Raw genomic sequence first — 16,294 nt, forward strand, 5'->3', positions numbered from 1 at the left:
CCGAGATGCCCTGAACAGCCAATCCAGTGTGAACTTCAGCACTTACGGTCCTCCAAACCTGCACTACGCAGTCAGCACTTCCACAGAAAGCCCGACTCGCTTCTACAGACACCCACCTCTCCCGCTGGAGACCTCCAACACCACGAACCCCCTCTGGCAGATCCCCAAGACCGGCGTAATAGCCCGTCAACAGCACTCCATCAGGACCATGACTAATGCAGGAGAAGAGAGGAACCGTCCATCTGTGCTCTTTCGTTCAGCTCGAGCTGAAGCTGAGGGAGACCGGAGGGCTCCGATTCTGCACTCGGAGGTGGAGAACAGCAGCGGTCCCGAGAGCCCACTCAGATCAGACTGCCAACCCAACTCCCCTGCAGAGTCCAGCAGCTGCAGTCGAGGGGCAGCGTCTCCTCCCGGCTCCATCACTCACCCAAAGGCCCACAACTGGAAGAAGTACAAGTTCATCGTGCTGAACTCCACCGATGGAGCGACTGGCGGCAGCTCACTGACTCCATCTCACGCAGTTGCAGAATCCGCCAACAAGAACTTTGAGGAGCGTCTCATCACGGATAGAAGGTCAGTGTGGCGAAAGTCTTGGATGCCAGTGCAAGCATTAGCATCTGACGCAGTGTTTGTAAACGTGGTGTCATGTGCTTTCAGATCTGCAGATGATTGCATCAAAAAAGAGGAGCGTGGCTCTTCACTTCCCAACACTTTGACAGAGGAAAGCAGCTTGAGACCCACAGGACCAGGTGAATGCACTTGTTTTCTACATTTTGAAATGTTTCTGGGCATAAACAGCATTTATACATGGGTTGAAATGTGGGTTAAAAGACATTCATATTTTGGAAGCATGTGTCAGTCAGAATGGTCAGATTAAATAAAATAAAATAAAAATTCATCTAGGGTTGAATATGATTTTTTTTGTTTTTTTGTTTTGAGGTTATGTCAGATTTGACTTCTTTTTGGGGGGAGATAATAACTATAATAATGATAATCATTTATTAATATTTAGGAATAGTACATTGTATGTGTAATGTAATATATTACCTAAATATTATTTATTTATTATTATTATTATTAAATATTTATACATTTTTGGGACCCGGTCTGTTTCTGAGTTTTATACATGTAATATGAAATGTTAATTGAACTATTAAAATGTTTTAGTAGTTAAGGATAATATTTGTTATAGTGCTGTCAGTCAAATCGATTAATCGTGATTAATGGCATGTAACATAAAAGCTTTGTTTATATAATATATGTGTGTATGTATATTATATATTATTATATTTTAATATATATTATGTATGTTTGTTTATATTTATACATGCATATATATATTATATAAACAAAAGCTTTTATGTTAGATAGGATGTGACAGCACTAATTTATACATTTGTATGTATTTGATATATTAGTGATGTATATGCAATGTCTATTTAAATATTAAAATGGTTAATAATAATATGCATTAATATTTAGGCATTAAATTTTATGTTATATATATATATTTGTGATTTCTTTTTCCCACAACGTCTGCTATTCTTAAATGTTGTGGATAAAAGCCTTTTGGCATCTTATTGACGCCTAGATCATTAGTATCATAACAGATGTAGATGTATATGAGATACTGAAGTCACAGTCTGAACATACAGATCTGATTCCATTACTAAAAACCTGAAATGTGTGCAGTGTGGACAAAGGCTGATAACTGTTTTGCTTGTCTTGGCAGAGAGGGACAGACTCTACTGTAGCGAGTGCGAGTCCAAGAGCGAATCTGACGCAGAGAAGCCACAGTGGCTGCAGGACGGGAAGCCATACAAGTGTGACCGCTGCCAAGCCATGTTCCGCTATAAAGGAAACCTAGCTAGCCACAAGTCCATCCACACAGGTAAACAAACAAAGAATATTCTTCAGCGACGCTCTCTAAAACCCGTGTGTTGCCGTTTGAACATTCTCCAAATGGTTTATGATTACAGGAGAGAAACCGTACCGCTGCAACGTATGTGGAGCTCAGTTCAACAGACCTGCCAATCTGAAGACACACTCACGGATCCACTCAGGGGAAAAACCATACAAATGTGAAACCTGCGGCTCTCGCTTTGTCCAGGTATAAACAGACTCCCAGACCATTTCTGTAGAGAAGCCTTCGTGTCAATCTGAGGCGCTTTAACTTCTTCTTTCTGGTTTCCCAGGTGGCTCATCTGAGGGCTCACGTACTGATCCACACTGGAGAGAAACCGTACCCGTGTGACATCTGCGGCACACGCTTCCGCCACCTGCAGACGCTGAAGAGCCACTTACGGATACACACGGGCGAGAAACCTTATCATGTGAGCACTTTCTCATCATCAACAAACACTTCAAAGTTGATAAAGTGCAGAGTAGCTGCCAACTGAGTATTAGCAGTACAGTTTGAAATGTCGCGTTTTATAGTATAGTGTGTAACCGTTAGTAGATGTTGCAGTGTTTAATATTTTAGACATAACTGTAAAACTATTGAAGACGAAGAATGAGGGTTCCTGTGCATCTGACACATCTGGCATCAGTCTGACACTTAGCAGCCAATCAACACAAGCTATGGAAGACTATTTCTGCCACATAAGAAAAAAATCATGCTTTAGTAATACAGAAAATCTGACTTTAAAAGTCACAAGTATGACATACTAAGTATGAAGTCTTACTAGCGTTAGTTAATAAATAGTTCATCTTAGCTTACTATCTATTATTATATTTAGTTAAAATTATGAAATTCTGTCTGAATCATGGCTTTTCATATAAAGAATGTCATACTTAGTATGTCATAATTTCTTTTTATAACTTTTTATGTCAGTTATGATTAACTCATGATTACATTTAGTATGTCAGTTTTGAAATTTTCTGAGAGTCAGAATTTTGATTTTTCATCTCAAATATGCCTTAGTATTTCAAAACTTTTTATCATTTATAAATGGTGACATTTTACAATACGGTTTCATTAGTTAACTACTTTAGTTAACATGAACTAATGAACTGCTTCTACAGCATTTATTAATCTTAATGTTAATTTAAACATTTACTTATACATTATTAATATCAAAAGTTTGTTAACATTAGTTAATGGAATTAACATTTTTATTAGCTAACATTAACAAAGATGAATAAATACTGTAACGGATGCATTGCTCGTGGTTAGTTCATGGTAGTTAATACATTAACTCATTTTAACAAATGAGACCTTATTGTAAAATGTTACCATTATAACTTATGTCATAATTTCCCAAAGCGTGATTTTTAAAAATGTTTTATTATTATTATGTGGTGGAAATGGGCTTCCAATGTTAATGCCCGATGCCGATAATTAAAACATGTCAAATATTGGCCGAGACGATATATATCGGTTGACCACTAGTTTCTTCACGTCCTCATTGAATGTCAACTTAAAACCGCAGAAGCATTTAATGTCCTAATGAAAATGTCCTGGCTTCTGATTTCAGTGTGAGAACTGTGACCTGCACTTCCGTCACAAGAGTCAGCTGCGTCTGCATCTGCGGCAGAAGCACGGTGCCGTCACCAACACCAAGGTCCAGCACCGCAGAAGCAGAACAGACCTGCCCGTCGCCTCCCTTGTGACCTCTTGAAAAAAAATCACACTGTTCAAAGACTCAACAAAAACCTTTTGAAGTAAAGCTATGCTGAAGGAGACCGGATCCTTTACTGGTACTGCCACAAGAAAAGCTATCAGAAAATACAGATGCCTGCATGGATCTTTGTGATGCCAATGTCCGTGTTTACTCGTATGGTGAAGTTACATATTATCTCTGAAATATGAAGGACTAGTGCACCAGCACGTTCTGGTTCACACTTCATGATTTCAGCAGGGTCTCATGAGGGTTGAAGATTTTAATTATTATGTAAATACTGACTTCCAAGCATTGTACTTTAGTTCAGGTCAATATACACTGCAAATTCTAATCGTAAGAACACAATTTTATCTCTATTTATTTTTTTAAGAATGCTATTTCACTCCCTCTCCTGGCAAACTATGCACTGTATATAAAATGTTATTGGTACAAAAACCATTTTATCAATGTGGTACATTTAAAGAAGCTCTGTTTACATGTGTCTGTACAGTTGTTTTGGTACTAGAGGGCAAAATGTCCTTGCAATTAAATATTTGATACCAAACAAATGAGTGCAAAGTTCGATTTGTATTCCCCCACCCACACACACACACACATATTTAAGAATCTTGCATGAATATAGACACATTTTTTGTCTAAATGTTAATAATTATGTCCAGCTAAATGGATTCAGCAAAACCTGAATACTAAAGATGCAGCTTTAAATGCTTTGCATAAATTACATTCCATGTATTTCATGCCGCAAAATAAATACTTTTCAAGAGCTTATTAGTGTAGACACTATATATATTTATATTTTAGTTATGACAGTGTGATGTGAAATGCTATATTTAATCTAAAACTCTCTTTTAAATAAAATTTCCAGTTCTTTTATTATTATTATTATTATTATTATTATTATACATGGGTTTTACTTTTATGAGATAATAATTAGAAGACAACATGGATGATTTGGACTCTTAAAAATGCTGTAACACTTTACAATTTTATTTGTTGGCATTAGTATGAACTAACAATGAAATAGTTCATTTTAATATTTGCTAATACGTTATATATAAAAAAGTTTTTCTGTTAATATTATTTAATGGACTTAAGCTAACATTAACTAAAAAATTAACAGTTGCATCAACTCATATTTTATCAACTAATTCTAAGAAAGATTAATAAATACTGTAATACATCTATTGCATTATTTTAGTTAATGCATTAACCAACTTTGGATTACTGGGTTCCATAGTCATAGAATTTCCTCATTGTTTAACACTAGATGGTGGCATTGTCAGGCTGATTCATTCAACAAAAGTACTTAGGTCACTATTATATACAAGGCTCTCATCAAGCTCACCTAGACATTCCACAAATGAAAAACAATTTGTTTATGAACGTAGCTTTGTTCAAAGGACCACTATTGTTGTGCCGGAACATGAGAGATTCGTTCACAGGCACAGATTAATCTAGAAAGGCTACTTGCTTCAGTTTTACAACTTTATACTTTCAGTTCATATAAAGGGTTCAGTTCATATATAGGGACTTTATTCCAATATTTTCCTCTACTGAACGTGAACAATAGTAAAACAATGGGTTACATGCTTTTCTAGTTAAGTTTCTGTTTTCCTCTTTTCTAATATAATTGTATGATTAATAATTATTAATAATAATTGTAATTGTAGCAATTCACAAATTGATAGTGTCCTGTTTAAAGTCTTTATTGATGGCTGATTACTGAAAATAACCTGTGATAACATTATAGCTCTAAGATCATTCTCAGAAAATGGTGTCAGTCGCTGACAGTGTGTATTCGAGAGGTCTGACTCTATTTTTTGTGTAATCCAAATGAACTTTTAAAATAAAACTTTAATTCCATTTTTAAAAAGTTTTTCAGAATATTAGCCTTATTTATAGCTATACATTACAGTTTAAAGGTGTGTACAGAGAACAAAATGTACCTTTAATTAAAATGAATATTTTAATAATTTCCATGTTTTTCAATGTATATTTCTGAGAAAATGCTGAATTTCTTTGCACCTCACTCTCTGTTCAACCATATAATGCTGTGATATTTCCCACTTTAAAATTAATGGTTTCATCTTTGTGATATCAAGTTAACAGACGTTTTTCAATTGTTTTTTATTGCTGTGATGGGAATTTTCAGCCTCATGATCCTTCAGAAATCATTCTAATATGATGATTTGATGCTCAAGAAACATTCATTATTATTGGCAATATTAAAAACTACTACTTGGAAACATTTTTAGGATTCAATTAATTTCTTTCAAAAACTTCCGACTTAATTTTTAACGGAAGTACGTTTATAATCCTACAATTATTACAAAGTTATGACTACAAATGTATTGTGACATTGTAGAAATAATATAGAGCTTATTTAGTTACTAGCAATGAACAAACTTAAAAGCAATAGTTTAAAGGTATACTAACCTCTATTATAAAATAAAACTAGCCTGTATATTTTGCGGAAGAACATCATTTTAGTTGTGCTTCGGCTCTGCGGATGAAAATGACCCATCACTGTATATTTTATGCTTTACCATGAACTCTGTTAGAGAACTAAGTTACATATGGCAATTTATAAGTTCAATAAAATACCTTACTCACCTGTTGTGTAATAGAAGTGCCATTTCCGCGTTTTTACAACTTGCATGTTCTCGCCATCTCCGAAATCCATGTTCTTGCCATCTCCGAAAAGTCAAGCCATTTTTACAAGCTCTGTTGCATTCTCATTTTTCCAGCAAATTAGCGTGTTTTTAACGGGTGATTTCTAAAGGTTGGAGATTTAGCTGATCCATCATCCATGTCAACCTTTCTCGTTCGTTGTGACAACTATTACACTTCTACATTAAACAGACGTCAAAGTAGCTGGAGAAACTGTTCTCTTACAGATGGGACGAGACACAAACGGCCGAGTATAACTTAGCCTACACAATTTCCCACGAAAATCATCACGACAGATCTAAAATATAACCACTTATTAAAGGCTTACCCTAGTAAACAAGGGTAAAGCAAAAACACGTTTTGAAAGAATCATTGATGATGTAGGCCTACTCAATATTTGAATTCTGTTCATTTTTAACACAAAAAAAAGAAAAGAACCAACATTTCAGGAAACTGTTATTTGTGTATTTTGTAATGACGGATTCTTACACTGTAACTTTTTTTTTTACATTTTCAATTTATTTCATGTGAACAAAAATTTGAATGATGCATATATAGCCTATCGCCTGCCATGTGACGCTAGCATTTACCTCAGGAAGGCTTTTGTCCTTCTCCTGTAGTGCAGAACTTTAAAATATTGAGGTAAGAATCTTACAAAATTCAAATTAAGCATTCGACTGGAAGAGTCAGAAGACATGAACATTTATTTTTCTTCGGCGGGTTCTGTCATCCTTGATACTTAATATACTGTTTTATATTATTTACGGACTCAATCTGAACACAGATTGAACCGTCACATCAATATGACAAATTCAGTTTATTCACGAACGACCCCAAAGGCGCTGAGACAATCAAATAAAAACATGAGCCCCCATTCCCCACATCTTAAAATCTACTGCCTGAGCAAAGATGGCACGTGTTTGGAGTACAGCAGCCACAATATGATACGATAAAAAAAAGGTAGCCTACAGCTAAAACTGAATTCTCAATTTTTGGGTAGCCAGCAATAGGTCCTCAGAACCTGCTGTGGATTACTATGCAAAACAATGAAAAAATGTCACTAAATATAACAAAAACATGTCTGGAAATCTACTAAAATACATTTACTTCTGTTGGTCATTTATAATCACGCCTTTGTTTGGACAATTAAATGGTTAAGTGCAGAAGCATTTTCCAACCTATTCTTGGCTTATTTCTAAATATATTTTATAAACTGAATGGTAGACATTTCTAAGCATATCTCTTACATATGAGATAATCTTCAAGTTAAGAGCATATGCGTGCATGTTTTGTTCCTATGGAAGTGCCCTGAGCGTTATTGCTCAAGCTTGCTTGATTCTCTGCTGAAATATTGTTCCTCTTCAGTGTAATATTCAGCAAGTACACAAGTGTTTTTCTTTCAGACTTACAAACACAGATATAAGCACACTCTCTCACGTCTAAAAAATAACCCTACTTTACTGTAGAATGAGTAAAAATGTATATATCGATACATGGAGAAGGCATAGCACTGCCGACATCAATAAACAGACACCTTAATTTTCAAGAATTTGGATTTTTGCTGTGAACATGCTTAGCCTTCTTTATCCAGAATGTTCTTCACATCTGCAAACACCTGAAAGAAGAGTTAAAAGGAAGCAAAATTAAACCCCCCCAAAAAAAATGATAGGATGTGTATCATTTCCACATTTACCTCTACAGCGCTATGACACAGTAAAACCAGTATTATTTAGGGGCCAAGCATCAAAGGTCCTGTATCCCTCTTTGTAATTATTGGCTTCTTAATTAAAGTGCCCCCTTTATGGTTTTTCAAATATTCCCTTTCATGCACTGTGTAATATAGCTTTTTGTGAATGTAAAAGGTCTGCAAGGTTTTAAAGATCAAAATGCATGACAAATAAAGTTATGGTCTCCTAAAAGAAAGAATCGACTCTGAAATGCTGAAACGAGTCATCAGTAATTCCAGTCTATCTTCCTGTATCACACCTACGTAACAATGTAACACATTTGCATATCGCCAACCTATGTCTTCATTGGCTGCCCGCATCTGTTCGCATCCCAAGTGCTGAGGAAGCGTCTGGAGCTGATATTCAGAGATGGTAATAGGTGTTTTGTTTTCGAAAGTGCTGTAAGCGGTAGACCAATCACAACAGACTGGCCCGTCTGACCAATCAGAGCAGAGAGTAAGCTCTCCAAAAGTATATAAGAAATCTTGCTCCATCCTTTATCTTTACTCAAAGTAGTAAGAACGATAGACGATCTGCAGTAATAGACACAGTTTTAGGTAATTGTGGCCCAGAGCTGATTTGCAGAAGTATTTCAGTTAGACAGTAATAACGTGACTTAGCCGGTTAGTCGAAGACCTACACAATGTAAAACACAGAACTTTGTATTTTGAATACCAGGCAGAAAATATTCATTATTCATACTTACAGGTTGTGATTCTCAAGGGGCAAATTGGTCTAATACTGACCCATTTCAAGAGCAAGTGTTTTGCGAATCCTACGTTGAACTGTGCGTTTGTGGGCTGGACAAGTTGTTCACGGGCGGACAACGTTATGCAATTATGCAAATATCTTTTATAGTGACGTATCACTGTCACGCAGTGAGATTCGAATTAAAAAAATGACTCGTTAAGGTGGTTTAGAGTCGATTCTTTCTTTTGGGAGACAATAACTTTATCTTGCACTTTCGACTTTACAACTTTGCAGAAAGTTTACATTCACAAAGAGCTATATTACACACTCATGAAAGGGAATATTCAAGAAAGGAAAAAAAAAGATCAGTCATACCTCATCCACTGACCGGGAGGCATCAATAGTGCGCACCTTCCCTTGCTTCTCGTACTGCTCTATAATGGGCCGTGTGGACTGGAGGTACGTCTGGATCCTGACAATTAAACAAGAATTCTTAGAAAAAGTGAATTCAAATGAAAAACGTAACCCAAAGTCGCTGTAAACAGAGCAACATTAGTCCTTCCATTCCCATATAATGCCAATATAACTATGGTGAGAGCCATGTTTTACAAACACAATGCTAATTTATGCATGTCAATATATCTGATATTTATTATTGTTATTATAGAGAGGAAGTACCTCTTCTCTAGACTTTCTCTGTTATCATCAGTGCGTCCGCTGCTCTTCCCCCGCTCTAAACATCTATCAATGCACACCTGAAATACACAACCATTCCATGTTTTTGTTTAGATGACGTTCAAAAAAACAAACAAATCAATAAATAAAGTTACTACATTTTATTTAGAAGAGTTTTTCCGTAAGTTCACCATGTCAAATTCATTCAAAATGACATGATCTTAATTAGATGCCAACTGACAATAAATAAATCAAAAACACCCTGAAAATGTGTTACTCCTCCTCACCTCATTACCGCAGTCAAAGAAAAGAACAAACTTGACATCTGCCTTCCCGTCCATGACAGTGGTCCACCCCAGTAGGTTGTCTTGGTTACGTGGAAAACCGTCAATAAGAAAGCGAAACTTCTTTTCATCAACTTTCATAGCCTTTTCCATTGCCTGCCAAATACAGATATTTACAAAAAAAGGGAAACACTTTATTTGTGTCCTTGTTACATGTACTTACTAAAGTAATAACAGTGAATTATGCATAATCCCATGCACCTAACCCTAAACCAAGCCCGGTAGCACTTTATTTTACAGTCCTGTTCCGCATGTACACACTAAGTACTTATTACAGCCATTACAATAACTGGGTAATAACTAGGAACCTGCCCCTAAACCTTTACATTATATTACCAGTACTTTCTTGGGTAAGTAAACTGAAAGTACACGTACTGTAAAAAAAAAGTGCAACCCCAAACCCTATAGCTAACATTAATCCTATAGTAAGTACGTTATTTATTAATATTACTCAGTACTTAAATGTATAATTACACTGTAACAAGGACACCTTCAAATAAAGTGTGACCAAAAACCGAAAAAAAAAAATTTCAGAAAAGACTATCTAATATCTAGACTATATCTAATCTGCAACTCAACTCGCAAAAGTCAAATTAGAACGTTGTTATAAAGACCCTTGGCCGTTTTGTAATGGTATCGTCAGAGTTATGATTTATGCCTCTTATGAGACAAGCCTATAATGAACCGCTCTTTGAACTCTCCTCCACTGATAATGAAACAGCACATATTTGTTATCAAGTTCACTCTCAGTAATATTTCTAACTGCTTGAAAATGTCAACTGCTAATTTTCCAGCTCCCTTCTACAATCACCCTGACTGGACTGCAAAGGCTTGTAAAACAGGACAGACAGGTGTAACATGTAACCACCTTTTTCAATAAGTTGATGGTGATCTCAACAGGAACGATCTTGCCCTCTTTGATGTAGCTGTCAATGAGCTGACCGAACTCTGACCCCGTGCGGCTGCGCTCCTCTCTCAGGAGGTCTCCGGCAGACAGGTGAGTGTAGCTGTAGTTCTGAGAGCAGCGGGGTTACACAAAAACATCACACGTTAGGAACTTCAATGGACCACATTATAGTTAATGCAACCCATAAGATTATATAAGCTTTTGATCATGGATAATGACAGCTTGTCATCTATATAAATAGAGAGAAAACGTTGGGTTGGTAAGTGAACAGGCAGGCTTTGTAGCAAAAGCAGTCTTGATATTCCAAAACTTCAATCATGAGACACAAAGTGTGTCCAAACGTTTGGTTGCTGTATGTGTAGACATCATAAGCATACAAAAGACTCATTTAAGAACCTGGTTTAGATGTCATATGGCTCACAGAGAGGTTTTTAATGGCAATCGATGTCTTTAAAAATGAGAACAGAGGTCGGATTTTTCAATATCTGCTTTGCAAGAACAGCAGCCTAAACAATGTAGTTTGAATAGTTGACATGTGGTATGATGTGTTATTCTCTATCTCTGAAGCCTTTTTGACCTTATGGTGCTCTTCGGTCATTTCTAGGGGTGTCACGATTCTCCAAATCCTCGATTCGATAAAATTTTCGATTGGATTCTCGATTTTACATTTATTTTTTTAAAAGTCGAAACCGGTTCATGAGGCACACACGCAAAGTATCTCGCTCACTCCCAATCTGCCTTGCACGCGCTATACGGTTTAGAGCACAGTTTTTTCTGTCTCGCATGCGAGCTCTTGCTCGCTCACTCTAGATTCCGGGAGATTTTAACTAATTTGCGTGCATCATGGAGCCGCTATCAATATGCGGGAGACTCCCGGAACTTCCGCGAGACTTGGGATGTCTGCAAACTGTGGCTTTTTTGAAACGCGAACGTTGTCAACATAACTCACTGGAAATCCCAAAAACTTCCACACATGCGACTTCAATAAAAGAGGAGGGGGTTCAAGTTCTATCGAAGGGTCTCCTGCATCTGCAGTTGCCATGCTATCTTTTGAATGGCTGTAGCTAAGTTAGAGGAGTTTGACCATAGACTCGCAGAACTTCAACACGCGTGTTTTTTCCGCTTGGCACGCCGACAGGACGGGACATGGGGGCGTGGCAGCATCGACGATTCCATTTTTTAATTCGAAGTTCGAGATTGTGAATTAATTTCGGTTGATTTTGATTTAAAATCGAAATCGTGACACCTTTAGTCATTTCTGACTGAAAAATTGTATGTTTTAAATTTTTTTTTTTTACTTCATTGAAATAGAACGAAACTTGGTAGAGGTTTTGGCACTTGCAATGTGAACACAAAAGAAAACATGGACATGATTGGAAAAGGTTAAATGGTCCTGACAAAAATAGTCACACTTGTACAGTTGGCGGTCAAAAATGACCACATATTCCATGAATAGGAAACAAATTTCATCTAGTGAAAACTGTTGGTACTGCACCCTAACAATGAGATCTCAAATTTGTAATACAACTTGTTTAGATGTATGGCTTTAATTTTCTTGCAGTTTTAGAGTAAAACATGTTTTTGAAAATATGTATTTTCATAACAATAAACAAAGTTCTGTAACTTTTTTTCACTTCAGAAAAAATCTACCAAGTGTTGTCTTTGAAAAGAGATCAAACTTAAGTGTAAAGCATTCAAGATTTACAACAGTTTAACTTGGAAATTTAATTTTCAGGTCTATTATAACTACAGCGTAAATATAATTCAGTACCATCAAATATGAAATAAAAAAAAATTATTGAACTAAAATATAGTACATTAATTTAATTGAAATAAAAAAAAATTTGGTACAATATTTTTTTTTAAAGGTGATTAAAAAAATCCACACATATATATATATATATATATATATAGAATGTAACAGTTCATGGACTTATTATACATCAACTACCCAAGACATTTATAAAACAATGTTTTCAAAGTGTAACTGGTTAAATTATCTAAGTAGTAAAATAAAGGTTGCCAGAGCAGGCTATAATAAAACATTGCTTTTAAATATTGCTTCACTTGTGTCAATATATTTTACATTTACATGAACATAACATATTTTTTAGATAATGGGCAGAAACACTGGATGAAACTGCTATGAGTGTTTGCTGATTGGTCACACTTTGAGTTTTAATGAAGGTCATGCATGTATGCGTGTATGTGTGTGTGTGTGTGTGTGTGCATTACACACACACACACACACACACACACACACATATATATATATAGGCCAATATGTGTGTGTGTGTGTGTGTGTGTGTCACAATATAATAAATAATTTACAGTCATGGTAGATTTACGTTTTTATTGAAGTGAGCCATATGTGCCCTTCTACCCAGTGCTGGTACCAAATCATGACAACACTGCACTGCTTCAGTTCTGCACATACAGCAGGGTGTGGGACCTGTTTGAACAGAGGTCCTGTTCATAACCAGGATATAATATAAACATATATCTGGAAACACTCCTGGGAATTATTACAACTCACATACATTCATATATATAGAGAGAGAATTATCGTTCCATCAAAGTAATTATGCTATCATGTCCGATGGACTCTGTAGTAATAATGTAAATGGGACCAAATGACATTGAAAATTTGCATTTTCTATATGAAATGTCTTAGAGGACATGCGGAAATAAACAATCCGTGTAAGGACGCATCAGCAAACCTGAACACATAAACACACTACAAGCCCCATAAAGCCTAGTTGCCTTATATACAGCTCGTGAATAATTCTTCTCAGCTAATATGATAAATGCCGTAATGCGCTGCATCTCTCTTACCTCCACGATTCTCGCGCATTGTGTCCCTTTCCCTGCGCCAGGCCCGCCCAAAACAAACACAACCTGCGGCTTCATCATCACACTAATCCTGTGCACAACGCGTGGAAGCTTCCCCGATAGCGTGTGCAGCAAGCCCACAATCATAAACCGTCCTGATAAGCGATAGTTGCACTCAATGAATGACCATCGACCCCTGGGATTCGGGTACAGAGCTGGTTGAATGACCGGTTGATGCGTGTCAAGGAAGTGCGCCGGGCAGACTCCACTTCCGCCGTACACGTGTCTGACCAATCGGAGAGCAGACTAGTCACTAACGTCACTGAAGCGACGCCCATAGCTCTGAAAGCTCTCCAGAGCGCGCACCCCTCCTTCGCCCGGGGTTCGCGCACTAGCATCAGCACCAGGGTTGCCATGTCTGCCTGTTATAGTATGAGCAACACCGTGTTTGTTTTCTTTTAAAGTTGCTTATATAAATTTAATAACAATTCACTGGGATCGGCTTTTCCCCCAGAATATATTCCAGTACTTTAGGTTTGCTGATGATTAGGCTAATCCTCATTATAGCACAATAAAGAGAGACCAACTACACTTGGTCATCAACTGTCTCACCCTTTTTTATAAGAAAAAGGTTGTCTGTAGACACTAGAGTGTAATGTTATTAAATCTAATTAAAATATAAAATATAGGCCTGGTAGTACGATTGTGTGAAGCAACATTTAAAACAAGATTATTAGCCTACTCTGCCAACTTATTATTTTACTATTTACATAATTTAAAGTTAAACTTGTTTGTTGTCTACATAACAAACAAAAAAATTCTTTAGTATTGTTTGGCCTGTGTTAAAGGCCCACTGAAGTGCCTTGATGAAACGCAGAGCATTATTCAATGTTGATGTAATTTCCACTGAAACAGGAAGACGGGGCGGGGGCAATTCAAACAAACCCTCCCCTTTTAAAAAATTTACCAATAGTGTTTTTTTTTATGTCACAGGTCGGCAAAGATGCAGTTTCCTCTTAATCTCTAACCGTTTATTTTCCTAATCTTCTCTATATCGCTTTAGCATTCTGTGTAGAATTCAAATGGGTCAGTAGTTAATAGCCTATACTACCAGTCAAAATGATTGATTGACAGGTGGGCGTGGCTATTCTTTGATCTTCCCCCGCCCCTTCCGGTTCCTCCCCTTCCTGTCCCGCCCCTTGTCCCGCCCCTTACGGTTCCACCCCTTCCGGTTCCGCCCCTTCCTATTACATTTGACCTAGTTTCCGCCCCTTCCTGTTACCTTTGACCTATTCCGCCCCTTCCGGTTAAAGTTTCTGTCAAAATGATGGATGGTGACAGTTAGTTTGATCGTTTGAAGTTCATTTGATCAAGAAAAGGGAGGTATTGGCCTTTGATGTTAACATAAGCTTTGATGTTACAGTTACAAAGTGATGTGACAGTTAGTTTGATCAAGAAAAAGTGTGACAGTTAGTTTGAGATGTATTGGCTTTGTGGTGACAGTTAGTTTGATTGTTTGAAGTTGGTGTTTTGGTCACCGCATCCCCTAAATATCCCTGAGCTTTATCAAGGGCAGCTGTGAAAGTGATAATAAAAAATGGTGGAAGTTTATCTGTTCTGTAAAAACATGTAAGATTATTTTATTTAATCTAAACAGACAGATAAGTGCACGCGGTGCATCCTTTTACTGCCTTGACAAATACATAGACTCTCGCTCTCTATGTTTTTGAGACAGTGTGAGATCATTCATACATTGGATTGTTTGCAATATTTTTGTGGCTCCATTTTATTCAAACTTTTTGTGTGAGATTTTATTTTATATTCTTTTAAAGAACAGATAAACTTTCACCATTTTATTTAAACTGAAATGCTTGGTTCAGTGAATAGTTCTACATTTTATCCAAACTTTTTGTGTGAGATTTTATTTTATATTCTTTTAAAGAACAGATAAACTTTCACCATTTTATTTAAACTGAAATGCTTGGTTCAGTGAATAGTTCTACATTTATTTTAAACTTTTTGTGTGAGGTTTTATTTTATATTCTTTTACAGAACAGATAAACTTCCACCATTTTTTCTTATCACTATCACGGCTGACCCATTTATACATGCTGCTGCTCAGGAATGCAGGGGACGGTAACAAAACACCAACTTCAAACAGTCAAACTAACTGTCACCATCAAAGCCAATACATCTCAAACTAACTGTCACACTTTTTCTTGATCAAACTAACTGTCACATCCCTTTGTAACTGTAACATCAAAGCTTATGTTAACATCAAAGGCCAATACCACCCTTTTCTTGATCAAATGAACTTCAAACGATCAAACTAACAGTCACCATCCATCATTTTGACAGAAAGTTTAACCGGATGGGGCGGAACTAGGTCAAAGGTAACAGGAAGGGGCGGAAACCAGGTCAAAGGTAACAGGAAGGGGCGGAACCGGAAGGGGCGGGACAAGATCAAAGGATAGATACGCCCACTTGTCAATCAATCATTTTGACAGGTAGAATAGGCTATTAACTACCGGTAACAAAACACCAACTTCAAACGATCAAACTAACTGTCACCATCAAAGCCAATACATCTCAAACTAACTGTCACACTTTTTCTTGATCAAACTAACTGTCACATCACTTTGTAACTGTAACATCAAAGCTTATGTTAACATCAAAGGCCAATACCTCCATTTTCTTTATCAAACTAACTGTCACCATCCATCATTTTGACAGAAGCTGTAACCGCAAGGGGCGGAACTAGATCAAAGGTCATCATCCATCATTTTGACAGAAAGTTTAAGCGGAAGGGGCGGAACTAGGTCGAAG

General features: G+C 36.7%; 2 protein-coding genes across 2 annotated transcripts in view; one reads left to right on the top strand and one right to left on the bottom strand.

Annotated features, from left to right (window-relative positions):
- bcl6ab (BCL6A transcription repressor b) overlaps window positions 1-4,171 on the top strand; it is a 9,462-nt gene extending 5,291 nt beyond the window's left edge. The window contains exons 4-9 of the mRNA XM_077209231.1: window positions 1-573; window positions 658-749; window positions 1,733-1,891; window positions 1,980-2,110; window positions 2,196-2,333; window positions 3,477-4,171. The exon at window positions 1-573 is cut by the window's left edge and continues 78 nt beyond it. Of these exons, the coding sequence (XP_077065346.1) occupies window positions 1-573; window positions 658-749; window positions 1,733-1,891; window positions 1,980-2,110; window positions 2,196-2,333; window positions 3,477-3,620 (1,237 nt within the window). The 3' untranslated portion in view covers window positions 3,621-4,171. The remainder of the gene's footprint in view (window positions 574-657; window positions 750-1,732; window positions 1,892-1,979; window positions 2,111-2,195; window positions 2,334-3,476) is intronic.
- A 2,619-nt stretch (window positions 4,172-6,790) lies between these two features.
- Window positions 6,791-13,812, bottom strand: cmpk (cytidylate kinase). Its single transcript, XM_077209286.1, has 6 exons — window positions 13,472-13,812; window positions 10,598-10,744; window positions 9,673-9,825; window positions 9,389-9,465; window positions 9,086-9,182; window positions 6,791-7,908 (listed from the first exon to the last, which is right to left on the bottom strand). The coding sequence occupies exons 1-6, from the start codon at window positions 13,613-13,615 to the stop codon at window positions 7,867-7,869; spliced, it is 660 nt and encodes a 219-aa protein (XP_077065401.1). The 5' UTR covers window positions 13,616-13,812; the 3' UTR covers window positions 6,791-7,866.
- Between the last annotated feature and the right edge of the window lie 2,482 nt (window positions 13,813-16,294).

Source organism: Siphateles boraxobius, unplaced genomic scaffold, assembly GCF_051911475.1.
Source record: "Siphateles boraxobius isolate OS27281-9 unplaced genomic scaffold, OSU_SipBor_1 1, whole genome shotgun sequence".
Taxonomy (NCBI): domain Eukaryota; kingdom Metazoa; phylum Chordata; class Actinopteri; order Cypriniformes; family Leuciscidae; genus Siphateles; species Siphateles boraxobius.